Genomic DNA, 24,649 nt, shown 5'->3' with positions numbered 1-24,649 from the left:
GATAAGATTTCATCGCCCCTATAAGGGATTATTTTAGGTGGATTTCGAGAGAAAGGTCCGACAGCTTTCCTCTATGTCGCATCGGTTGGAGTTCGTCGAGAGCCTGATGTTCTATATCTCTCCATTCATTGGGCAGCCGACCACTTTCAAACATCCAAATTCTGCGCGCGTCCTCCATCCTCACAGCTGTCAGGCGTCAGAATCGCGAGTCCACGAAACAACTGTTCGGTCTCTGCCATACGAACTCCGATCCAACGAGATGTAACGTAAGTTTTCTGGCTATCGATCTGAACCAAAATGTCGTCCTTATTGACGTTAAGTTTCTCTAGATCCCATGTCGCCGCGAGGGTCTTGGTAGCACGCCAGAGACGGTCGCAAAGTGCTGCTCCAAGCTCACTAGTCATATTGCTCGAAGTGTACTCTATGTGAGCATCGAGACTTTGATGGCGATGAATCGCCGATGACGTCTTTAACTGACGAACAAGGAATGCTGCCTTCGACCAATACCGCTCTATGCCTTCACTATGTGTATCTCCAAACCAGGAGGCGATGAGGATGATACTTTACCTGACAGGAAATTTGATGGGCATAGACGTGAAACTTATTAACCGCAACGAGAAAGTCCTTGTCAAGTTCTTTACCTAGTATCTATGGACAGAATTAGTATCCAACATTGACATTCAAATTATAGGGACATACCGTCAGTGAACTCTCCAACGCACACCCGACATCATAGGTGACTCCCCATTTTGGCGCGGTAGGATATCGTTGGACTACCTGCTTGACAATCTCCAGAACATCTCCGAACGGCTCCCCTTGGTGAATAGGTTGCGACAGAAGAGAGGATGGCCATGCCGGCACACAACTCCTAGTAAAGCTTGAGAATCAATCAGAGCATCTCCAGGCTTTTGTTTCGGTGCTTGGAAGTTGCTCGCGCAGCTATTTGCCTTCACATTTCTAGCCTCAGTCTTTGTCATATCCATGAAAAATATACTCTGGTTCAGGTTCGGTAATAGGCGAGAATCGTTGCCATGTACTTGTTGAAAATTACCATCAATTGATATTGTTGGACGATCTTCCCTAGTTTCGCACCAGTGCAACCAAAACACGATGGACACAAGCTTGCGAGCGCGTTGAAACGAATTGATTCTGGATGTTTTGTCAGTGTATAGTATTACACATGGCAGTCAGCACTGGTCACTTGCCTGTCGGTTGCACAGACACTTTAATTTTGTCTTGCCTTTTGCGACCTTCTTGGTGCATTTTGAGCCAGCGGTAGTATGTATGACGGAATCTCTTGTCGAAGTCCGGGAACTGTTGCAGGTACGATTGTTCCAATGATTGACGCAATACTTTCGCAAATGCGTCGACAGACAGTCCGCCAGTATTCTTCAGCATGTGGAAAAGTTTGGGCGCACAGGAGCATTAGTCCGTACCCTAACTTGATCAATTGAATGACCCTGTTGTCTGGACGCAGTTGAATATATTGTGCATCTATACGAATTAATTTGTTTCACGCATGTAGGATGGCTCGGCGATTCGCATACGATTTATGTCAAGCAAAAGACAAGACCGGGAGTTGTAGCCTTTGAGAGTTGCTCGCGGCGGTACTTGCCTTGCCGTATTCCATGCGTCCGCATGCCGCTGTCTCTTTCAGTGTTCCGTTGTGACAATATTCTTCCAACGTTTATGATTGTATCTGCCGTAAGGTTGTCTGGCAATATATCAAGGGGGTTCTCGTCCCTGTGCTCCCAATGCTAAACGACGTTAATTCCACCAGGTAGATGTAGATGCACAAACGCAGAATGCTCACGTCTTCAACTGTCCCATAATCCTCATAATTTTTGACATAGTTTTCAATCTGAGCATTACCAGCCGACTTTATCTTCCTCTTACGACTTTTAGCGTTTAGCAAGGCTCGCGCTACTCCTGGGTCGCCGTAAATCAAGACATCGAGAGTGTTTATGGTATTTCATTCAAAGAATACGGTGCTCGTCTATTTTGCCTTTTCCTCCTTGTAGGCGGTCTGGAATTGTCCATGTCGTGGGTGATAATAATCGAGATCCCGAATTAGCGACGCGTTCTGAATTTGGCAATTGGATAACAGTGAGGTACGTGTACGTCCATACTTGTGAAGATGAGTTTCTTAAGGGTGTGGTACTTTGGACACTCCTCCAAAAATTAAGTGACACTCGGGGATTCGGCTGGCCGAATGGCCTAATCCGTCACAGGAGTTAGGGCAGCATACCCTACAATAGAGATATTTTGCCACCAAGTTCCTTAAAAGATCCTTTGGGTACATTACCCAATTAGTGCCTGCCCGTCCTAATTAGGCAATCGCAGCTGTTAAGGCGCCTTATCGTTAAGGCATTTCATGACTGACCTTATCCACTAATTAGGCAACTGCACTAATCCCAAAGGATGAGCAAGCTATCCCCACTCTGGACTAGCTCCAACCTTGAGCACCTACACGTTTGACCTAGCAAATTAACCTTGCTTGGTCTTTCTAAACACTACAACCAGCACTATACGCGCGTTTCTTGAACCGCGGAAGACGATCGTTAACCAGATTGCTCTAGATGTTCCATGCGTTTCATGCGAACTCACTGTCTTCCAGTAGCTCTTCTGTGGAAAAGTCCTCGAATTTCGTGTCTAGAGGCCCGATAAATCGTCCAAGCTACGCGTTCACCTCTACAAATGGATCTTCGATAGTCGTTAGTCCGGAACCCCAGAGTACTAGAGAGTCAGTTCCTCTAGTTTCCCCCATAGCATCACACATTGTTACTGTCTCACGCGCACGCCCACAATCGCGATTTCTTCCTCGTCGATTGATCCCGCCCTCTCACCAACACCAGGATCAGCTGTGCCGGCGATTGAAGATATCGAACGGCGGAAGCGAAGTTATTTGGACGAGAACTTGAAGGCTAGACTAGTCCGTCTATGTGTGCTCCACCAAAGCGAGTATGCGAGACGACGGAAAGTCCAGTTTTGGAAGGATATTCAAGTTGCCTCGAGCTTGCGCCTGTAAACTTTAATATTTTGGTTAAGGTGTTTGATGGCAAAATTTCTGTTTTGGAAGCGCCGTAAGAAAACAACTTAAGGGTTAGGGCTACCATGTTAGGGTGCGCACGGACTGAGAAACTATTGAGAAACTTTGTGGCAAAATGTCTCTAATGTGCACCGAACCTTTGTGGCTTATTAGGGCGCCACGTTCGTGCTTTAAATGTACATGGTCTTTGGTGGGCTCAGCGGCGATCGATGACTGCAAGCCAATCTTTGTGGCGACTCTCAACGATATCACCAAGTTCGACTCTCAGCATGACTTACCCTTTGAGTGACAGCTTTTGTACCAAATTCAACATCTCCAAACCATTTTTGCCTTATTTCCCAGGGCAGCAGCTGACAATTGTATCTTACGATCCTCCAGAACCCTCGATCGGTAGTTGTTCTCTTAACTTCCACGCCGCCCGGGAAAGGGAGTCGAAGCATCCTCTCTCCTTTACCGGGTTCAATTGGAACCACTACTGTTTATCTTAAAATTATTGAACCAGTCAGACTCGGAGACAATCATAATGCTCAAATCGCCAAGGTTCAGGCGGATCGCGTTATTCCGCATGAGTCCAATTTCCCACCGGTCGATACTCCTTTGATCGCCAAGTTCTACGACCCTCTTTATTTCGACCATGAACAAGATGATGCCGACCCGTTTCTCTGCCGCAGCTTACAAGGCACTGTCAGTCTTGCAAGGATCGACTATACCAATATACTACGGCTCGTATTCGTTGGAACTGCCTGCAGAAGGGACCGTGCGTTCTGTTCGATTGATCCTCATGGAGTTCGTTCCTGGAACCTCTATGCAACAACTCAATCCATCTGACTTCTCACAGTTAGAGCGCCAGGTCATTATGAACGCAGTAATCGATGCGGAGTCCTTAGTGTATACACATAATGTGAGGCATAGTGATATACACCCAAGGAATATACTTGTCCTAAGCACAGCTACGACAACCTACGATAGGCGAGTCGTGGTGGTCGACTTCGGAAAAGCTGATGTTGGAAGATCTCCTTGTCCAATAGATCCGGAAGAAGAGGCAAGATATCTCCCTGGCGTTCCGATCAGTCCTTTGCTACGCTGGAACGTGGCTTGGTGGCATCATGTTCAAACGTATTTCAGAAAATGGATTGACTGGGATTGGCAACCTTGGCTCGAAGATAATTATGGATCTATAGACACCTCCTCAATGGGGTATATGATAAAGATATGGCTTCCTTCCTTTCTCACTAAACGGTTACCTCCACCTACAGCCGCTGATGAATATAGTGATGGCAGTGATGACTTTAGTGAATAATCCTGCCTGTCATGGGTTATCAGCGCTGACGTTCATAATCACTGGCCATTCACTTCCCATGAGTTGTTAAGGTGCACTACGTGTATATGCTCCTTGTGGCCTGTCTGAGTCTGCCAATTAACTTTTATAATAATAGGACAAGAAAGAAAGAAAATGACTAGAAGACATTTATTTTCCCTGTCGAGATTTGAGTAACGTATCTTCTTTATCTGAGAGAATACAATTGATGATTCCTACAATAAATCACTGGGCGTTCACTGAAGTCAGTATCCTCGTCTGGCAGCATATTACCATATTTCGCCGTTAATAGTGTTGAAAGTTGTTGAAAGTCAACTTCTATCAACCTTCACTTTGACATCTGTCACTAGAATGTTCTATAGGGGTCTAGTGCACTCTAGAAGATTCTTAGGTGAGGGGTTTATGCTGATTGCGTAGACTCGATTCCGTAATCATATTCTATGATATTCGACAGGCCATCCTCGGCAATCACATGCCAGTATATGCACTTCAGCGATCTACACAAGAAGGGTCCTTCGATGGAAATGAGTATATTGCAATTTTAGAAACGTTTATTGCTTACTTCGACGGAGTTCGTGGCTTTGTCGCCGCTGAGGATTTTAATCAGGGGCTCAGGCAGTAGGGCGGTTGTTTCCCAAAATCTAGTACATACCCTATACGCATGAGCAAACTTGAGATAACCAATGTTAGGCCATGAAAAGTCAAGATGCACTGTAATCGAGGCAATAATTTCCCGTCATCCCTCTTTGAGCCGTTTGACGTTTGCTAACTTCCAAATCCGGTCCAACCGGTCCCCAGCTCGGACCGGGCTGTAAGTCTACATTCAGAACGAGGCCCTTCCGGTCTGGACCGCCCATAAATCGGTTTCCGGCCCCGAGCTCTAGGTCGCAGGTGAAGAAGCCTCGAATAGGACACCGGGTGACACGCCGTTGAATTGCTGTCCCACTGATCGGGATCGGAAATACGAACTGACTTTGCCCGTAATTCCGCCATCGTGAAGGAGTATGTACTGCAGGGATAAGTTGTTTGGCCTGGAAGTTTCTCTCATTTGCATCTTCAGGTAAACTTGAACGTCTTTCCTTCATTCTCAAATCATTGCGCCGATTGCCGATTGTTGAAGAACATCAACCTCTCGCGATCTACCCAGAGTTCTGCTTCTAACCTTCATCGTCGATGTCTAGCAACCGATCCGCCGGCGTGCAAGGAGTTCCCTCCAAGGTTGCAGATGGTGAACTTGTGGTGAAGGTTCATGCTTGTGCAACAGGATCGGCAACTTGTTCGATTCGTAGGACTCTTTGATTACGAAAAATGGACTAAAATATGCGCTTAATTCTTGTTAGTATTTTGTTGAATTTAATCCCGATAGAAGCTCACATGGCGATCTTGCACAGAAACTGGGGACTAATTTTCAACTAAATTTATTGCTTCCTGGTAAACTTCCTCATCTACAATCTTGGTACAAAGCATCTACTTAAGGCTAGCCAGAAATCGTCGCCTGATATCCTGAGCAAGCTTGACATTATTTCGCGCACGTTCACGAGAGTCGTTCGCGCGGCGCTCAAGCCATTCATTGCGATCCTTCACAAATTCCTCCATCCTGGCTATTTGGGCAGCGACCTTTGCCTTGTGGACCACGCTCATTGTCGACATGTCAGGGCGGGGAACGTTATCCGCAGGAGGAAATTCGGGTCTGCGAGGCAGACGCTGCTCGACTGGCAAGACGTCCAACTTGGGGCCGGGCAGAGTCTGGTACCAATATGCAGTGGTGGACCAGTCATCGCGAAGGTGGTTGGCGTGGCCAGACTCCATACTCACCTTGATCTTCTTGTTGAATCGCACTGGATCAGGCAAATGCCAGCGGTAACTGACCTGATAGTTGGGGACGTCCTCTTCGTGGACGATGGTGCCACAGAAGGGAAACTGATTCTTTTGCATGCCCCAACCGTGACTGAAATAATCCTCGCCGCCAGTGCCGTGCATGCTAGGAGGCCAAGTATCATCATCAATAAAAATCATGTCATCGCCCTCACCCCACCAAGTACCTTGGAAATGAGCGACCGAGTGATTGCACCCGATATAACTGCCGGCACCTTCGGTCTCAAGAATAACATAATTGCTCTTGCCGTCCAGATTCGGCACCTGAGTCTCTAGAGAATTGGTCTGGATCTCAGGTGGTGCCCACCCATTGGTTGGATTCTCACGGCGCCAATGGGCATGGAAGTACAAGGTGTCCTTGCTCAGTGGCTCGGGCAAGAGCTCGTAGTCGATATAAAAATATTGAAAGTAGGCAGCGTCGTTCTGATTCTCGACCTCAATTCGAGCACGCCGGTTGAAAGGCATGGGCAGGTAACAGTTGAGGGCGGAGGCACCGCCAAATTTTTTCTCTTCGGATGGCTTGACCGAAACCGTGAATGGCATCGATTGCATGTTAGCTGCCATTGAATGTCCCACGCAGAAAAAGTCGCCGATGGGTGCGAGAACACTAGGGTTCTCCTCACCGTCCCAGTACATCTTTATCAACACCTACCAAGGCTTAGCAACTGGTACAACTTCGAACATGTCACGTCATGCGAATAACCTACCTTCCTATAGTAATCGGGATCGTTGACCTCGTAGTTGAGACCAAGCGCGTTGTGGATCTCCATCATGGCTACACCGGACTTGGAATAAGGAATGAGACCGGGTCCGACGATGCGGCGGCAAGTCTGCACAAACCAGAGATGGGTGATAACACCAGGACCTTCGAGATCGGCCAAGACGGCTGTCTCTCCGGGCATGACGACGAAAGCATCCTCATTTAGTCCCTTTTGATCCCAACTGGAGACTCGAGCGCTACGAACAACTTTGTGCTGCGCAGCGCGACTCATCAAGTCCCCACCGAGGGAGAAGGCAGAAGTTTGGCTCATGATAGGGATTGGGTGGAGAAACAGCTTTGACAATCATTAGCGTTGGGACCCGGAAACAGGTGGATAGCTGCACATACCGAAGATCGGTCTGGGAAGAAAGAAAGAATGCAATGCGTAGGTTATAGTAGAGCTGTTAAGCAGGAGATCTAGGGAGAAGACAGAGGAATCGATCGCCCTTTTGTATATCGCCAGATGTAGAGAGTAGTTGGTCGACAACCCGCCTATTACCCTCTCTTCGCGATCTCCACTCCCCTCCATTCTGTGGCTGTTGATAGAACGGAAGCCGGAGAGTCGTCTCCGTATTGGCCAAGTTGCAAAGTAAAAGAGTCTCCACCATGGCGGTACTCAATTTAGGTGTAATAGTGGGGTCGGCTTTAGTGGAAGCTGCTCCGCGACTTGGCGGGATGAGTTCCCCGCATCAGGCATAGAGTTTTTCCTCGGGACCACTGTTCCTATTCCGCGCCTATATAGATTGTGCGGTCCACACATTACTGTCTCCCCGGCTGGCGTCTAAATTATGACAGGAACACGCAATGACTTCGCCTACGAATACCGCTGCCTCTAGGTTTCATGGCCGGATCCAGTTGTCCGAAGACGTTGGATCCAGACCCAGCAATAGCCTGAAAGGACTAGCGGAAAATGTTGGACCGTCATCCGACTCCACCGCCAGCAGCCACCACCACCACCAGCGCCGACGGCGAACTGTTCTAGCGTGCGACGTTTGCAGGTCACGAAGGACCAGGTGCGATGGTCGACGACCACGATGCTCGTTTTGTCTGCAACACGACTCACCGTGCATTTATCGACCAGCGGCAGCACCAGCACCATCAAAGTACGTTCAGCGGCTCAGCGATTGCGTCATATTCAACTGATTAATCTTCTCGCTCATTCATTAGGCTAGAACTTGAGATATCGACAATCAGAGAGAGTCTAGACCATATCACTCACCTACTTTCCTATCGAACTGAGAAACGCCACGCCCCCTCTTCAGCTGTTCTGGCAGCTGTCGCTGAAGATTTTCCTCCTGAACAAGAGACAACGCCCGACTTTCCTTTCATGACCCTTCGGACACGGTCAATGATGATTATTATTGGGGTGGAAAAAGATTTGGCAGACTTTCTCGTCAATATCGAGAGAGCAGACATGTCGAGATTGGCTCCTTCTAGGGGCTCAGGGTTCTTGGTGCTTCAATACCAACGGGCGGTAAAGTCAGTAAACGAATTCCGAGCTGCATGTGTGGATAGTAGCTTACACATGGTTGGTTTAGTGCACTCGCGGCATTTTCGGAAAGGATCCACACGTGGTATCCAATCCTTCACCCCGGTTTTTCAGACCAATTCTTCCAATCCATCACAGGCTCGTTCCATAACTCAACAGACTCCTGTCTTGTGCTTTTGGTTGCTGCAATCGGTTCACTAGCCGAGTGCGATTCTGTTTTGGCCGCCCTCGAAGCACGTCCCGATGCGCCGTACATCGAATCTGCACTTGCAATGCTGCCGACAGTGTTAGTTGAATGCAGTCTCCGGAGCCTGCAATGTCTTGTCCTGTTCAGCATATATTACTGCTGCCTCGTGAAGCCTTGTCAGGCTCACGACTATGCTCTCATGGCCTCTTTCAAAGCGCAAAATATCCTCAAATGGTATCTATCCAAGTCAGTCCGTTGGGGTTCTTTAATCGTCGACTGATTGAATTAGTCAACTTTACGTGGACGACTCTGAAAAATTGGAGCTTGTGAGACGGGCGTTTTGGGCAACCCTCTTGATTGAAAGGTAATGTGGGGCTGTATCTGCATTTGTGCGATTCTGACAAGCGCATAGCGAGTTGAGTGTCCAATTTGACCTGGCAGAAAGCGGCATCTGGAAGCTTGACAGCCACATACCGCTTCCAGACAGCCACGAGACATGGAATATTGCTACAACGGCAAGTCCTGTGTTGCCCACTTCGCCTGAGAGTGTCAATTCAGCTGGAACAAGCTCCGATGAGATGCGATCGTACTTTCTAGCCGAGATCGCTATGCGCAGAATGCTCCATCGGTGCACGATATCTATTAGCACCACTTCAAATGGCCACTTCATCTACGCTCCAATCATCGCAGCCGAGTTAGAACTCCAATTAGAGCAATGGCACGCCGTCCTACCCGAGCACCTCCGCTTCGGACAGCCCGATTCAGACGACAGGATCGAATCTGCAACAGCGGGCTTTCTGCAAGTGCAGTACTACTCGTGTAAGGCGTCCATCTATTGGCCTGCAGTATATCAAGCGATAGAGTCGTCGGAGGCTGACGGCGATCTGCTTCCTCATTGTCGCAAATTTTTCGATTCCTATGTCAATTTCATGGTGAGTGCGACTTCTACCGTCCCACGCTGTTTGCCCAACCTCTGGACTCTTTATTCAAGGTAAGAGATCGTCACAGAAACTTTGATGGCTCTGCGCGTGCTCATTCTTGAACAGCATATTCATTATCTCTATGGCGGCCTTGAAGGCTGCAAACACGCCATGCCTGCGCAGTACTATGCCATCACAGGTAGCACAGTGCTTCGAACTGGCGAACGAAACTTTTCAAACAATTGGTGGTGTCAGTCCATCTCTGTCAGCCCTTCAAGAGATTCTAAATGAACGTGTTTCGACGCGGCATACGGGCTGAGACTAGACTGCGCGGAGAGGAATCGCCGCGACTTTCCAAACCCTCATAACTTGTCTACTGTCTTCTATAATAGACAAAGAGTGTTGAGGCAATCTATCGGTCGGTCAGCTCGGTCGGTCAGCTACTGCTCGTGCAAGCCATGCCGACTGTCATCCGAAACCGGCTTCGCCTCTTGGCGCACTTTGAGGCAAATTTATCTCTGAAGCGATTTATAAGATCTTATGCAAATTACATTATCAGATTGGTATGGCGACAAGCGTGGCACTAAATATAAGCGTAATATGGTGCTCAGTAATAAAAGATATATGCAGCGCCGTTCCGGCTCACACACGGTACATTGTGCTTCGAGGCGCATTATTGATTGAACCGTCCCTGACGCGAAGTTGTAGCAGTTGGCAAAGCGGACGACGATCTCCAGTTGGGCGTATACATTATTACTATTCGTCTCATACAGGCCCTGGGTTCTGGGTTTCAAGGCTTCGTCGAGCGAGGATCAGCCAGTGGACGAAATGACTTGGCAACACAGTACTGCTTGTTATCGGTACCTTTGATCGCATATGCCAGAGCAGCCTCGTACTTGAGCGCAAGTCAGTAAACTATGGGAATAGACACGACAACGATGAATGCGGAGATGCCGGCGGCCATAAGAGAAAAAAAAATTGCAGTAACGGTATACAGTCTGTTAGTAGAGTATAGCTACTGCCGCATATAGCAGAGGAACAGGAGTAAATATAGTTTGCGCCACCTATTTGGCCCACTCAAAGAGAAACAACGTTACAGAGAGCGGAATTAGGATGGACCGAAAAGGCTGCCCGTCAAGGGTAGGCTGTGCGGAGTGCGAGGGTAAGGGTTCTATACCCCTGTCAACTCGCATTCAGCTAACTTTATTTAAGCCTCACAAAGCTTCCCCGCATAGCTGTCAGCTCTGACTTGCTTCACTTCTCCTTTACTATTTTATCGCTTTCACAATGGCCGACAGCACGCAGGCCGCCACTGGACTGTCCTTGATTCGATCCGGTGTCTCATTGCAACTGTTTGGACTGCTCTGGGGAATGATTGTTCAGTTGACCCCGTTTCCGAGATTGGCTCTGACGGCGCACATCCAGTTGATGGTCGAAGGTCAGCTCAGTTGAAAAATAGCGGTTAGGTATTAAGATGTACAGGCTGACAGAACATAAGGTGCTATGGTCCTGGGTGCTGGTCTCCTTCTTCGGCAGCCCAACCTCCTCAAGCTAAGCACGTTGGAGTCGAGGATAGTATGGTGGGGCATGGCTTCTATATGGGTAGTCATGCTGGCTGAGTGCACAAACGCCTTCTGGTAAGCAGTGTCTTTTGTTTTTCGGTAACGATTGAGATAAGCCCCTACTAATACGGTTTGTTATAAACAGGGGCGCGAATCAGATTTTGCCTATTGTAAGTGTGCTGGACGGATGATAGATCGTCAGCCGTAGTAATGAGACTGATTTGTGAATACAGGCGGCAGCAGCTGCCGGGGCAAAAGGTGCAGTCCTATGGCAAGAGCAGGTCATGACAATTACACATGTGCTTCCATCGGTCGGTCAAATTGGGAGCTTTGTGGTGCTTTTCCTGGCCATATTTAGGAGCCAGGACATGAAGAAAACGAAGTAGTCCTCGAGGAAATTTGAGATGAATATCGTAAATCCAAACGATAGCACTCACGCTTTTGTGGTCTAGCTAGATGGGAGTTCTTTATGTTTTCTTTCCTACCTGACGACCTCAGGACGCATGTTGTTTCTCTTGAATTTGAAAGTCATCATTCGGTGTTTGTATGGATGTTGTACAAACAGATATTGAGTGCAAAATAAAACAAGTAAAGAAAGAAAGAGTGAGAGAGGACCGAAAGAGACGAGACAAACAAGCGACAATACGGTTACATGCGATCTAAGAGTTGCATGAATGAGAGGCGGCGGTCCACAATTCTAATTACGTCACAGGACATGATCGCTAATGATACGTGGATCCTGAATATTTGTCCCCAAATGTACTGAAAACCCTTGCCCTATAAATTGCAGTATTACCGCGTGACCCTAATCATGAAATTGAACTCTATTATTTGAACTATTCCATTTGTATTCTAGTCCTCACTTAATGAAAGTTCACGCTACAGCCCTTGCCCTTTGTTTACAGCATGAGAATTTTTGACGCGTTGTTGTTTACTCACAACAGTTTATACAGGAACAGCAGCCCACTACCTCGATTACGCTCTTACAATCCCTACTAGCCTTAAGTTCTAGTTCAATTTATCGATTACAATATGGACCAAACTGAAGTAACCGTTGAGGACTCCCAATACTGCCGAAAGTGCCCGGCATGTCGCTGTTGGATTCGCCGTGATACTCTTCGGGAGCTAGAAAATACGTTTGCAGGTCCTGACTGTCATGTGTTTAGGAGCTGCCAGCGGTGTCGGGAGAAGGTGAGTTGGTTAATGAGCTTTGATATGAAGATCCAAACATGACCCTTAGCAGCGACAAAGGAAAAGTCAAGGTCGCGCGTCGAGGCGCGCAGGATTTGACCTTGATGGGTGCTATGAGACTCATAAGGAATTCGTCGAAGCAGTATCTTCATTTTTGGGACAGCATGACAGCCATAAATATGATTCTTCTCTTCAAACTCTGAGAATAAGGGCCAACCTTGCATCGACTGTTTTGGTCGACAATGTTATCTCGATAGTAGATTGTGCGCTAACGGCGGACCGCGATTTACAGAAGAGAGTTGTGATGATGCTCAGGAATGACATTTTGGATTGTGCAGGGTACTACTTTCATTTGCGACATGCTCATGAAAGACGTGACGGCGCAAAGTACAGCTTTAGTTGCCCTCGCTCCATTGAACATAAGACAGAGCGGGATCCCTTAAGCATTCAGCGTTATACAGGTAAGTCGTGTTGATTTTCGACTCTCCACAATTATAACTGTGGTCATGATAGATAACTAATATCTTGCCTAGCTCCGAAAGAATACTTTGAATGCCAGGGGAAACTTCACATAAGCTTTTCGAAGGCTAATGAATCCGCAACGATAATCTACGAACACGTTGGCCATACTGAATCGCCGTCAAAAACCAAAGCTGATCTCCATTAAAGCTTGACGGTTCCCACTTACCCAGGTACCGATCAACAATGCAGGCCTTCGATTTCCAAAAATGAAAATTCGCTTCACAAGAAATAATTCAACTTCGTCAGCTCATCTAAAGGAAATTCTTTTCTTCTCTGAGTCAACTATCGCGAACACAAGTCAATTGGAAATAATTCCAGTCGACTAAGGAATAATTCAAGTGCCTAATCGCCTCCCTGGGCCACCACGATAGCTGAGTACAAGCTTCCAATTTACGACGAGCCGTAATTCCCGCAATGGTACCCTCACTGGCCCAATTCACGAAGGAACACAATAAGCGTTGGAGCGCGAAAATTTCGGAGGTCGACGGCTACATTTTTGTTACACCTGAATACAGCTCCAACGTCCCGGGCTCCATCAAGAATGGCATCGATTATCTTTATAATGAATTGTGGGGAAAGCCTGCCATGGTCGTCACCTATGGTATACGCGGTGGTTTGCTTGCGTCTGATGCGTTAACTTAAAGCAAATTTTAGAGGGCATGAAGCTCTTCAGCATTTATATGGCGGATCTGGACCTGATGTGCTTGCCGCCGTGGGTAGCGGTACCCTTAGAGACGATGCAACAGCATTATTGGATTACAGAGAAGGAAGAGTCTATTGCAAAGGGATATGAGGAACTAAAGCAGAGACCTATTGTTGCCGACAGTGCAAAAGCCAAATAAGGTCTCGGTTGTGGCCGCGAAACTTGGTTGTGCACAGAGCATTGTCAAGAAGATTTGTGTAGGGCAGATGTAGACGGTTGGGAGGAATTGTAATGAGAGTGGCACAAAGAGTATTTGAAATAACAAACTCTAGACTCTGCATTTAGATAGTAAATGATGTATAAGGTTTTGTTATGTCTTAATGTTTGCAATGAGGTGACAGTAATTACTGTCTTATTACGTCACATAACTTCAGGCTAATGATAGTGGGCTGACGGGCCAATCTCAATAACTTATTAACGTTTGACTTGTTTTACTCAGGTACCGACGATACGCACCATCGTATCACGACGACGCGACGGTCTGTGCACGATACTCTAATGCATTAAAAATCAGCAGGTCAGCACTATTTTGGGGGACCCACTTTTGAGTACGAGTGGAAATAATTACGGATTATCGTACAGTGATCGTATTGCATAGTATATAAATAGTATGTAATATTATTCCTCATTGGGAAGGTAAGATTACAATCCTTGTACAGAAACCTCATCATAATTAGGTGCATCTATTCCCTTAATGCATTTCCCGGTGACACCTTCAATATGGGACCTCCTACACGTCCTCATCGCCAGCCAGCTGTTGATTACTTGATTTGATGATGGGTACGACGAGTGAGCGTAACCCTAGCCTGTGGGACTAAGTGGAGTCTACAAGCGAGAACTCTAAATCCCGTACATGTTCAGTCTGCAAGACAAAGCACTATAAGCTACGATACCTGGGCATGCTGCGACGATATTCATTGGATATTTTCGGTTACTAAAAACACAACGCGAAAAAACAGAAACAAAAATCACTTTTCCTCCTGCATTACGGGTTTCCAGATCCAAGTATTATCGATAGCGGATTGTTCGCGCCGAATATCCGAGCCCTAACCGGATGGATGTGCAAGAAAATCTCATGGTGACATGTAAGCCCTAACCACAGGCCTGCCAAGATTGCCCGGCTGCAGATGTGATGCAGTAAACAAATGAAGCATTTTTTTGTGGAACAGCATAATCAAGTCATAATTTGTCCAATCTACAAAATCCAACCATTGAGAACCGCAGAATCGTTGAAAGTGGACAAGGGCTGATAATGCACTCGGCTTTTTCCTCCTCTGCCAAAGTGTTCCGCCGAAATATTTAACCTATTCAGTCCAGTTTTAGAGCCAGTATTCACCATGCCCGGAAACTGTCTGTCGAAAAGGTTATAAATCTCTGTTGGCGTGAAGTAATCTGGACCTTTACTCTCAATTTCTCCTTGAAAGAACTTGATATACTCATAAGTGTGGTCAAGGTCTTGCGTTCCATCAAAACACGAATTGGATGAAGCGTGACCAGGAATGATGGCGGACGGCTGCAAGCCAGCCATAAATTGCAATGAGGTTAACCAAGACTCCGTGAGTGCGGGTGTAACAAGGTCAGACAGCCATATATGCAAATCATGGCCAAAGATCGCATCACCAGGAACGAGAACTCGCATGGAGGGAATCCAGAATATAGTCACGTCAATCGTGTCCGCAGACAGTGGGTCGAAAAGGTACACTGGAGCATTTTCGTCCCCAGGTAATGCGAAAAAGCTGTAGTCATATACCGATGGAATACTCGTATTCTGCACCACATTATGCGAACCGAACGTGCGACTCCAGTCTTCAACCTAGCGGTATGCAGATCAGCAAATGTATTAATTGATCGCTTTATTGCTGTGCGTACCTTCTTGGCTGCTTCGCTTTGGATTCCACGTGCAACACGAGCTTTTGCATAATATCGAGCGTCCGGAAACTCTTCAAAGAAAGCAGAATTTCCAAGATAGTGATCAGGGTGATTGTGGGAAGTAAACGCTGCGACAACAGGCTTATCTGTCGTAGCCTTGACCCATGATGCGAGTTCCTTTGACTTACCGATTGTCATTGGCAAATCTATGACCATGGAAGCTTGAGAGCCAATGATTAACGAAGACACCATGTTGACCCCTTGTTCAGTGTTAACATAGGTCTCCACCCGCAAAGGTTGATCCTGAGTCAGATTGCAAATTGACGCCAGTGCGCTCAAAGATAGAGCAGCCACGGACAGAAGGATGCACATCAACTTGTTGGCCATATTGCTGCCAGGCACGCACAGTGACTTCTGTGCTGCAAGGTTTATTTCTGCGAGTTAGATCTGTCAAATGGAAGTGACGCAGTGTTTATAGCAACCACTGTCGACCCGATCAGTCTTCTGCTGTCTTTCCATCTTTAACAGGCATGGATGGACTTTAATTTTGATCACGAACTAGCTGTCACACACACACACATGTGTAGTTCTACTCACAGACAATCCAGTAGAGCAAAAGCAAGGGCACTTCAATTTGGTAACCGGCTTATATCTGTGTCTACACCTTTTCATAACTGTATAGATCAGTCGTTCCTCTCAAAGTATTAGTATCCTTCACTACGTTTAATTATCCCAATCTCCTCCAACACTGAGCAAATATGCTCGCGTATGGCTTCGGGTTAGGGCTATAACCATCACGCATTTGACGACCATTGTTTGCTTGCCTTATCTGGAACCCTGTCGATCCAGTGGCGCAAGGCGGTATCAAGCGAGATGGCACGGATCATTTCTTTCGCGCGAATGTTTACAGTGGTGACAACTAGAGATGCCGAGGCTCTGATATCGGACGTAGTGCCAGCAGCGTGCGCCTGAGGATCCATCCCGTACCCTCGCCGGCGAACAGTCGGGCTCCTCCATTGGAGCCGGATACTCCGATGTCGGATCTCGGGCAACGGTCGATATGTCCCTTTCCGCTCCGGTTAATGACAAGATATGAAAAGTAGATATGAAATTTATTGGTTGTGGAGGCTCGGACGGGGGCGCAGGGAGGCATCTTAAGAATGCGCTGACGCCGCTGAGTCCTCGCCGAGTCCTCATAGATGACATTCTGAAATATATTGTTCCGTATCGTACGTATAGTGCTCGTCGCCAAACTCCTCGCAGATGGTGCGGCTTAACTCAATCATACTCGGTGCCTCTCGGCACTTGTTAGTGAGTTCCCCTCTTTCAACGTATTCACGTGCTAGCCAAAGGGCAGAAGAATGAAGATGCGAGCACAATATTCATTCACACTCCAGATCCTCCCCAACCTTCTGTATTATCTGGAGCTGGCTTAAGTCGCATGAAATTTGTCCTGTCGTTTGAGTTACCCTAACCAACCTGTACGCTCCCTGCCTCGGCATGTGCTGTCACCGACTCATATTCACAGCTCATGATGCACGCACACCGCGCGATCACGCACTCACATTTTTCGTATAACGTCATTGGCTAGTGGAAATCAAGTCACAGCATCCATCACTTTGTCACAAATGATGTTGCTGTGTTCTGAATTAAGCCACTGAACAGCCCGGCCATTGCAGTGCTCCCGGCAGCAATATCATCGATGCTAAACAGTGTCGCTGAACCTAGGTAAAGAGCATATATATGGGATCTATAGAGATAGGGATCGGCACGGATACACGGATAAGGGATATATCCGTGGATATCCGTCACGGATACGGATACGGATACGGATACGGTAATATTGATTATTGTGGATATCCGTTGCGAGTAACAAATACAATGTGTAAACTAATAATGCTGGGAGTCTGTTTAAGTGAGTTGCGATTTGCGAAATATTCAGTTGTATAGGGAACGGAAGTCCAATGAATCCAGAATATGGTTACGGATACGGATATAGATATTTTACGCGGACACGGATACGGATACGGATAAGGAAAATTGGCCTGGATATTATCCGTGCCGATCCCTAATCCCTCCGAACATCCGGCATGCCGATGGTCCTGTGTGCTGACCAACTCGGTGTCCCGAGAGCCCTGCTGATGAAGCACGGGACAGAGCTTTGCGGGGAGGAACCGAGGGAACACGAAAGAAGTGCGGCTCGGGCGCTGAGCATGGCATATCACTGTGCATGTCAGCACAGTGATACCAAACACGCCGTGACGTCGGGCGCATAAGTGCGAACCTGACATTTCCCGTTCCCAAAAAATAGCCCCCGGTTGTAACGCTGCAGCAGCCGGTTTCCCGTGGATAACGCCGATGGAAGTCGCGTACCAACCCCATACTGTACAAATAACCGGTGCTGCTTGGCCATGCGGCGGTAGGCCCGGTACTGAGGTTCAGGGGGCTGAACCAAGGCAATGGTGGTGATTCCCCAGATTAATGAGCCGCACAGTCAGAGGCACTTCGCACATGGTTCCAAGACAGACAGAGAGAGAGAGAGAAAGAGGGGGGGGGGGTTCTGTATACTAACGAAAGTGCGAAAATCGAAATCTCGGAACTAGACAATAGAAAGTAACCAGTTCGAGTTGGCAATTTTTCTAGAATTTTTAGAAATTTACCTGAGATTGACATCATGCAAACTGGGCGAGTTATATTTTGCCGTTTCGGGTTGTTTGTGAGAGGGTTAGGGTGCGAAAGTAGGGTGACACAAATTGATCGTTAGGGTCTAGGGTCACATCCTTGGGACCATATTCCACGGACGTCTGGGAGCAGCCGACAGCAACAGGCCAGCTTAACTCCAAAGGCTGCCGACATGATGAAAAGGTAATTGAATCGGCAAGTCGACCGCACTCATATGAAAAGCGGAAGACTGCCAGGGTAAGGGTAACCCTTCGGGGTCTCGCGTCCGGAATCGAGACTTTGACGCCGAGAGCCATCTAACTCAAAATACGTCTAGCCGGAGCATTGACGGACGTGGAAAATTACGCAATGACGTTCTTCTCCAATCACACATCCTCATCCGTCCTCGCATGTGATAGTAAATCATAGAGACTTTTCGACTCTCAGAATACTACTGTCACTGGATCGTTCTTCGAAGGCATAAACTACCCCGTCCGTCCGCCAACGGTCGCTATCTCCATCATCCATAGCAACGATTCACCATGAGCGAGACCACATATAAGGAAGGCCAGAGTGTCAGCTACAAGCCCGTCGGAGGTGAGTGACTTGCATAAGTTCACGCTACAACCACTGACACAATCACCAGGTCCTGAGTCGAACACTGCTGAGAGCATTGGCAAAATCACACGCGTCATAACGGAAAGTGAGACTGGTGGTAACACTGGCGTCAGGGTTCGTGCTTCAGCAGAAGCGCCCCGTTCTGAGGTATGGTTGTCTTTGAGCTAATGCTTCCTTAATATTCTCGCTAAAATGTTAAGGTGCCTCCCGTTCTATCGCGCACGCTGGGCGGTTCTGCGGGAAGGAGAACAGGCGCGAAGCCAGTGAACGAGTACAATCCAGGGAGTGCCTTCCCCGGAGTGATCGGGCGGACCACGGATGTGTCCAGCCCGGCATGGCCCGAGCAACCAGGGGCGGTACCGGGATCGCCCAACGTGGTGATCATCGTGCTCGACGACACGGGCTACGGGCAGTTCGGCTGCTATGGCAGTCCGATGCAGACGCCCAGCCTCGACGGGCTGGCCGCCGACGGGCTGCTCTACAACAACATGCACACCACGGCACTATGCTCACCGTCGCGTTCATGCATCATGACCGGCCGCAACCATCACGCCAACGCCATGGCGGCAATCACCGAGATGTCCACCGGGTACCCCGGCTACAACGGCAACATCCCGTTCGAGAACGGGTTCCTGTCCGAGATGCTGCTGCAGCACGGATACAGCACGTACATGGTCGGCAAGTGGCACCTGACGCCCACGGAGCAGGAGTCCCCCGCCGGCCCCTACACCCGCTGGCCGCTCGGCCGCGGTTTCGAGCGGTTCTACGGCTTCCTCGGCGGCGACACCAACCAGTGGTACCCGGAGCTCGTGTACGACAACCACCAGGTCGATCCCCCGGCCTCACCGGAACAGGGCTACCACCTCACCGCGGACCTGGCGGACAAAGCGAGGCTCTTCATCTCCGATGCCAAACAGGTTGACCCCGACAAGCCGTTCTTCCTCTACTTCTGTCCCGGGGCCACCCACGCACCGCATCACGTACCGCGGGAGTGGGCGGACCGCTACCGGGGACAGTTCGACGACGGCTGGGACGCCTATCGCGAGGTGACGTTCGCCAACCAGAAGCGGCTCGGCGTCGCACCCCCCGACGCCGTGCTCTCCCCCCGCGACCCGGACGTCCCGGCCTGGGACTCCTTGTCCCCGGACGCTCGGCGCCTCGCCGCACGCATGATGGAGGTCTACGCCGGATTCCTGTCCCACACCGATCACCAGATCGGACGACTCCTGGACTTCCTCAAAGAGACCGGCGAACTCGACAACACGCTGATCATGGTCGTCTCCGATAACGGGGCCAGCGCAGAAGGCGGGGTCACCGGGACCACCAACGAGGCACAGTTCTTCAACAACGCACCCGAAACGATCGAGGAGAGCATCAAGGCGATCGACGAACTCGGCGGCCCGACCACGTTCAACCACTACCCCTGGGGCTGGACGTGGGCAGGCAACACCCCGTTCCGGCGCTGGAAGCGGGAGACCTACCGCGGCGGCGCCAGTGATCCGTTCCTCGTCCACTGGCCGCGCGGCATCATTGCGCGAGGTGAGGTGCGTACACAGTATGCACACCTCGTGGACATCGTCCCCACCGTGCTCGACGTTCTCGGGATCGAGCCGCCCGACACCATCAAGGGCGTCACCCAATCTCCCCTACACGGCGTCAGCTTCGCCCACACCTTCGACAGCCCGACTGCGCCGACGCTTCACCGCACCCAGTACTTCGAGATGCTCGGCCACCGGGCCATCGACCACGACGGCTGGCGCGCCGTATGCCCCTGGCCGGGCCCCTCCTTCGCCGAGGCGCGCCAGCCCTTCGGCACGCCCATCACCTCCGAGACGCTCTCCGAACTCGACGCCCACTCTTGGGAGCTGTACCACGTCGACGAGGACTTCGCGGAAACCCGTGACGTCGTCGCAGACTACCGCATCAAGCTCATCGAGATGGTCTCCCTCTGGTACGTGGAGGCCGGCAAATACGGCGTGCTGCCGATCGACGGCAGCACCCTCGCGCGGATGTCCGTAGAACGCCCCCAGATCGCCAAAGTGCGGACCAGCTACACCTTCCGGCCCAGCACCCAGACACTGCCATCCTCCGTCGCCCCCCGCGTGCTCAACCGTCCCCACAGCATCACCGCCGATGTGGAAGTCCCCGCCGACGGCGCCGAAGGCGTACTGATGAGCCAAGGTTCGATGGCCGGCGGCTGGACATTCTACATCAAGGACGGCAAGCTGACGTACGTTCACAACTACGTCCGGCGAGCCTTCTACACCGTGTCCTCGACGGATCCGGTGCCCGTAGGCCGTCATGAGCTGCGCTTCGAATTCGAACCGACGGACAAGCCCGACCTCGCCGCCGGCAAGGGCGTACCAGGGCGCGCCCAGCTCTACCTCAACCGCCGCCTTGTGGCAGTGGCCAATTTCCCGGTGACCACCCCCATCATGTTCAACCCTGGCGGGCTGACATGCGGCGCCAACCCCGGCCAGCCAGTCACATCCGACTACCAGTCACCGTTCCGGTTCACCGGCAAGCTCCACAGTGCGACCATCGACCTGTCGGGCGAACTCATCACTGACGCGGACAGCGAGATGCGTATGCACCTGGCCCGGCAGTGAACCTGTGGTTGTCCGTCGTGGCCATGGAGTTCCCCCCGACCTGGCCGGGGCCGGAAAAGTCGGCTTCGCGCGCACAGCCGCCGTTGCCGGAACCGCAACCGCCATCTCCAATCGTGTGACGCGACGCCAGCAGGCTACTGCTGAGCAGAACGTCTCAACAACTTACCCGTATTGCCCAGTAAGCCATCCATGCCACCACCAAGCGTGAGGCCACCAACCCTTGTGTGGTTAGTAGTCCCACCGACAGTAGCAAGACAATGATTCGCCGCAGCAACATCGTCATCCTCCCAGAGTGCTCCTCCTTGAGCTGCGGCCGTTTGTTGTTTGAATCCACAATCACACGTCGCATTGGAGAGAGGTCGATGACTTTCCACGGTCGATGGACGAGGTACCTGAGGAGGAGTGACCCCCTCCACAGACTGCGATGCTAATTGAGATTGCCTGAGCAACTAGAACCGTCTTGGAGATATCCTCGGCCGACTCAGCGAGGACCACCGCACCCTGCATAGATTTCCGTCAACTAACGTGTTGACTTAGGTAGCATACGGCTTGCTTTTCGGCACACTCACTCTAGCGCTTGAGACGCTCTGCATATCCCTGTGAGTGAGGTGTTAGGACTTTTGAAACTGCTAATTGATTGCTCAACTCGCTAATCGGGTCTGGATCCATGATCATTCCGATATCCTATTGTTAGTCCCATATTCTGTTTTCCAAAATGTTGGGATATGCCCGTTCGCACTTTGGTGACTGGACAGCGTCGTATTTATGGCAGTCTCATTTCTCCTCAATGCACCGCGTGAGAACTCAAAAGCTTACTGGCGGCAATGAATCGCGGATTTGGACTATTCATGTAAAATACTAGAAATTTTTGTAGCAGGTCTACGGATAGGGCTGCACACGAATAGAGATTTTCCTTATTCGTATTCGAATTTTTTGGCGTAATTTATATTCGTATTCGACTAATGGTTTGGGAGGTCTTATTCGTATTCGATTCGTAATTATTCGTAGGTTTGCCAAGACCCTGCTCACGACAGGTTAGGGTAAAGCCAATGGACACCGATCGTTGTCGCGTCTTGTTGTTTACACTTGGACACGCATCTAGGCACGCGTTTGTAACGGTTTTATCAAAACCAGAGGATATCTTTCCTTATTGAGGCATAAAAAGTCGTCGCCGCACCTCTGCTTTCACCGATATGGATGATTTCTCTGTATCTCCACGCACGCACCGGCAACAACGTTCTCAAAGGGCCGATTATCACCTTCTTAATGATGGCAGCGATGACGAAGCCGTGCCAGAAGACCTGACGTCAACCGGTACTTTGAAGATGGAGCTGTAATGATAGATGAGTCGGTGTCAAAGGAGAAAAACTGGCTACTCTCTTGGTGGAGAACACCTAGTGATGAATATCCGCGAATGGCAGCGGTCGCGAGAGATTATTTAGCAATACCAGCTTCTGGGGTGTCGTAGAAAGATTGTTTAATAGTAGTGGACGCGATTTACTAGGCTTACGGAGGAGCTCGTTGAGCGCGGAGACTATGAGGCGTCTGGTGTTGCCGATATTTATATAAATCTGAGGATGTAAGTACTATTTAGGATACGAATAATACGAGTAATTACGAATAATGCAAATTTTCTTCGTACGAATATTATATAAGCACTAGACAATTTATTCGTATTCGACTTACGAATTTCGTAAAGTCGTTATTCGTGTGCACCCCTATGACCACCCCTTCTCCTGGGGCCAGGAATCCCGAGCCCAAACAAAAATCGAATTTACAACTCAGTGCATTATTGGAATGAGTAAAATCAGGCGGTTCGAATGGTATAATTTTTATTGCTGTCTGATTAAGTTGGACATATGAAATAGGAGCAGAAAACTTCGGCCGGGTAAATCACTGTTACTACCCAACGAACTGCCAGGATCGCAAGCTAACAAAGCGAAGGAGTTCACATGAATACCGGCTTTGTGCTGAGATTCATGATAGCTGAAGAGTAGGTAAGGTAAGAGACTGGTCTGTGGTCAATAGCATCTCTTTACGGAGAAAACGGCATAGGTCAAAACCATAGCCAAAAGGTTTCTATCAGCATCACACCAACACCAACATGTCCCTGAATAAGATCACCACCTGTCTCTGGTCCGATGGTCAGGCCGAAGAGGCTGCCAACTACTACATATCCATCTTCAAGAACTCGAAGATTACTCATGTACAGCGATACACCGAGGCAGGCAAGGAGATCCACGGTCAAGAACCGGGAAGCGTGCTCGTCGTCGAATTCGAGCTTAATGAGTACCCGTTCGTCGCGTTGAACGGCGGACCGCAAGTTAAGTTCAACGAGTCCATTTCCTTTCAGATCGACTGTGCCAACCAGGATGAGGTAGACTACTACTGGCAGAAGTTGGGCGAGGGTGGCGACGAGGCGAAACGCCAGTGCCGTTGGCTGGCTGATAAATTTGGAGTGTCCTGGTAGGCGGTTCCGACTGCTGTGAAGGAGATGCTGAATGATTCCGACAAAGCCAAAGCAGATCGCGTCACGGTCGAAATGATGAAGATGAGGAAGCTGGATATTGCTGCTCTTAGGAATAAAATTCATCGTTGCAATGCGGAGATTCCACGCCGACGTTCAGCGAGCAAACGACTCATTTCAGCCGACTTAAAGTATCGCATTTCTGCAGCAATCAGTTTCTCTCATTGCTCGACATGGTGACATCGACTCAGTACGATTCGAATATTAACACGACAGGAAATCCCACCATCGATAGACCCACCCTCTGGCGCAGATAATCAGCCCTGTGGTCGCAAATCGCAAATCGCGAACAGCAACAACATTCCCTTTATATTCTCCTCCCCGCTCGCCACCTCATTTTCCACTTATCCAGTGCATGCCAATACAGTTATGATTTGAATGTCGAAGGCCAAAGAATACTTTTATCACGATTCGTCGCACCGTAGCAATCCGAGGTCCTCAAACTGGCGACGCAAAGCGGTTAGTCCCCCTTGTTTAGTGCCTCGGCGACTACCTGTTCTAATACAGTTCACATGCAGAAACTACCCATCTTGTAGGGGCTAACCTAGTACAATAATTAGAAATTTCAGCTGATGCTTCAAAGTGGATGATATATTGCCGAGGCCGTCGGCGTCGTTTAGTTTAGGGTTCAAGCAGTTTGTCTGATATACACGCTTAACATTCGATAAACTGTCTTTTTGTCATGTGATCGTTTCTTCTGGTTAACTACACCTAAGGCCTATCAGCTCCAGGTCTAACCAACTTTTATATTTTTCATCTGGTTGCGACCTTGTTGCTACACCGTCGCAC

At 49.3% G+C, this 24,649-nt stretch overlaps 10 protein-coding genes across 10 annotated transcripts; 7 read left to right on the top strand and 3 right to left on the bottom strand.

Moving 5' to 3' along the window:
• Window positions 1-146: 146 nt before the first annotated feature.
• On the bottom strand, window positions 147-1,398 carry POJ06DRAFT_277413 (uncharacterized protein; the record flags this gene model as incomplete). Its single annotated transcript, XM_056189716.1, has 5 exons — window positions 147-517; window positions 573-648; window positions 700-810; window positions 864-1,149; window positions 1,202-1,398. The coding sequence occupies 5 exons, from the start codon at window positions 1,396-1,398 to the stop codon at window positions 147-149; spliced, it is 1,041 nt and encodes a 346-aa protein (XP_056041600.1).
• Window positions 1,399-3,586: 2,188 nt separating this feature from the next.
• On the top strand, window positions 3,587-4,741 carry POJ06DRAFT_145796 (uncharacterized protein). The gene is made up of 3 exons (XM_056184590.1): window positions 3,587-4,264; window positions 4,322-4,420; window positions 4,486-4,741. Exons 1-2 carry the CDS (start codon window positions 3,684-3,686, stop codon window positions 4,347-4,349), a joined length of 609 nt encoding a protein of 202 aa, XP_056041599.1. The 5' UTR covers window positions 3,587-3,683; the 3' UTR covers window positions 4,350-4,420; window positions 4,486-4,741.
• Window positions 4,742-5,834: 1,093 nt separating this feature from the next.
• POJ06DRAFT_239884 (uncharacterized protein) lies at window positions 5,835-7,273 on the bottom strand (the record flags this gene model as incomplete). Its single annotated transcript, XM_056186062.1, has 2 exons — window positions 5,835-6,890; window positions 6,950-7,273. 2 exons carry the CDS (start codon window positions 7,271-7,273, stop codon window positions 5,835-5,837), a joined length of 1,380 nt encoding a protein of 459 aa, XP_056041598.1.
• Window positions 7,274-7,806: 533 nt separating this feature from the next.
• POJ06DRAFT_200448 (uncharacterized protein) lies at window positions 7,807-9,917 on the top strand (the record flags this gene model as incomplete). Its single annotated transcript, XM_056185190.1, has 6 exons — window positions 7,807-8,105; window positions 8,170-8,481; window positions 8,541-8,924; window positions 8,968-9,042; window positions 9,091-9,669; window positions 9,725-9,917. 6 exons carry the CDS (start codon window positions 7,807-7,809, stop codon window positions 9,915-9,917), a joined length of 1,842 nt encoding a protein of 613 aa, XP_056041597.1.
• Window positions 9,918-10,785: 868 nt separating this feature from the next.
• On the top strand, window positions 10,786-11,594 carry POJ06DRAFT_145827 (uncharacterized protein). Its single transcript, XM_056184592.1, has 4 exons — window positions 10,786-11,036; window positions 11,097-11,235; window positions 11,306-11,330; window positions 11,394-11,594. The coding sequence occupies exons 1-4, from the start codon at window positions 10,886-10,888 to the stop codon at window positions 11,544-11,546; spliced, it is 468 nt and encodes a 155-aa protein (XP_056041596.1). The 5' UTR covers window positions 10,786-10,885; the 3' UTR covers window positions 11,547-11,594.
• Window positions 11,595-12,096: 502 nt separating this feature from the next.
• Window positions 12,097-13,153, top strand: POJ06DRAFT_145786 (uncharacterized protein). The gene is made up of 3 exons (XM_056184589.1): window positions 12,097-12,351; window positions 12,404-12,812; window positions 12,885-13,153. The coding sequence occupies exons 1-3, from the start codon at window positions 12,193-12,195 to the stop codon at window positions 13,016-13,018; spliced, it is 702 nt and encodes a 233-aa protein (XP_056041595.1). The 5' UTR covers window positions 12,097-12,192; the 3' UTR covers window positions 13,019-13,153.
• A 134-nt stretch (window positions 13,154-13,287) lies between these two features.
• On the top strand, window positions 13,288-13,715 carry POJ06DRAFT_239880 (uncharacterized protein; the record flags this gene model as incomplete). The annotated part of the gene is made up of 2 exons (XM_056186061.1): window positions 13,288-13,486; window positions 13,528-13,715. 2 exons carry the CDS (start codon window positions 13,288-13,290, stop codon window positions 13,713-13,715), a joined length of 387 nt encoding a protein of 128 aa, XP_056041594.1.
• Window positions 13,716-14,771: 1,056 nt separating this feature from the next.
• Window positions 14,772-15,832, bottom strand: POJ06DRAFT_239879 (beta-lactamase-like protein; the record flags this gene model as incomplete). The annotated part of the gene is made up of 2 exons (XM_056186060.1): window positions 14,772-15,389; window positions 15,446-15,832. The coding sequence occupies 2 exons, from the start codon at window positions 15,830-15,832 to the stop codon at window positions 14,772-14,774; spliced, it is 1,005 nt and encodes a 334-aa protein (XP_056041593.1).
• Window positions 15,833-18,648: 2,816 nt separating this feature from the next.
• Window positions 18,649-21,333, top strand: POJ06DRAFT_270121 (uncharacterized protein; the record flags this gene model as incomplete). The annotated part of the gene is made up of 3 exons (XM_056189420.1): window positions 18,649-18,703; window positions 18,753-18,871; window positions 18,925-21,333. 3 exons carry the CDS (start codon window positions 18,649-18,651, stop codon window positions 21,331-21,333), a joined length of 2,583 nt encoding a protein of 860 aa, XP_056041592.1.
• A 2,104-nt stretch (window positions 21,334-23,437) lies between these two features.
• On the top strand, window positions 23,438-23,803 carry POJ06DRAFT_270120 (3-demethylubiquinone-9 3-methyltransferase; the record flags this gene model as incomplete). Its single annotated transcript, XM_056189419.1, has 1 exon — window positions 23,438-23,803. One exon carries the CDS (start codon window positions 23,438-23,440, stop codon window positions 23,801-23,803), a length of 366 nt encoding a protein of 121 aa, XP_056041591.1.
• Window positions 23,804-24,649: the final 846 nt, after the last annotated feature.

Source organism: Lipomyces tetrasporus, assembly GCF_029532465.1.
Source record: "Lipomyces tetrasporus strain NRRL Y-64009 chromosome Unknown POJ06scaffold_9, whole genome shotgun sequence".
NCBI classification, from domain to species: Eukaryota; Fungi; Ascomycota; class Lipomycetes; order Lipomycetales; family Lipomycetaceae; genus Lipomyces; species Lipomyces tetrasporus.
Note: the sequence above shows the minus strand (reverse complement) of the source record. Positions and strands in the feature narration are given on the sequence as shown.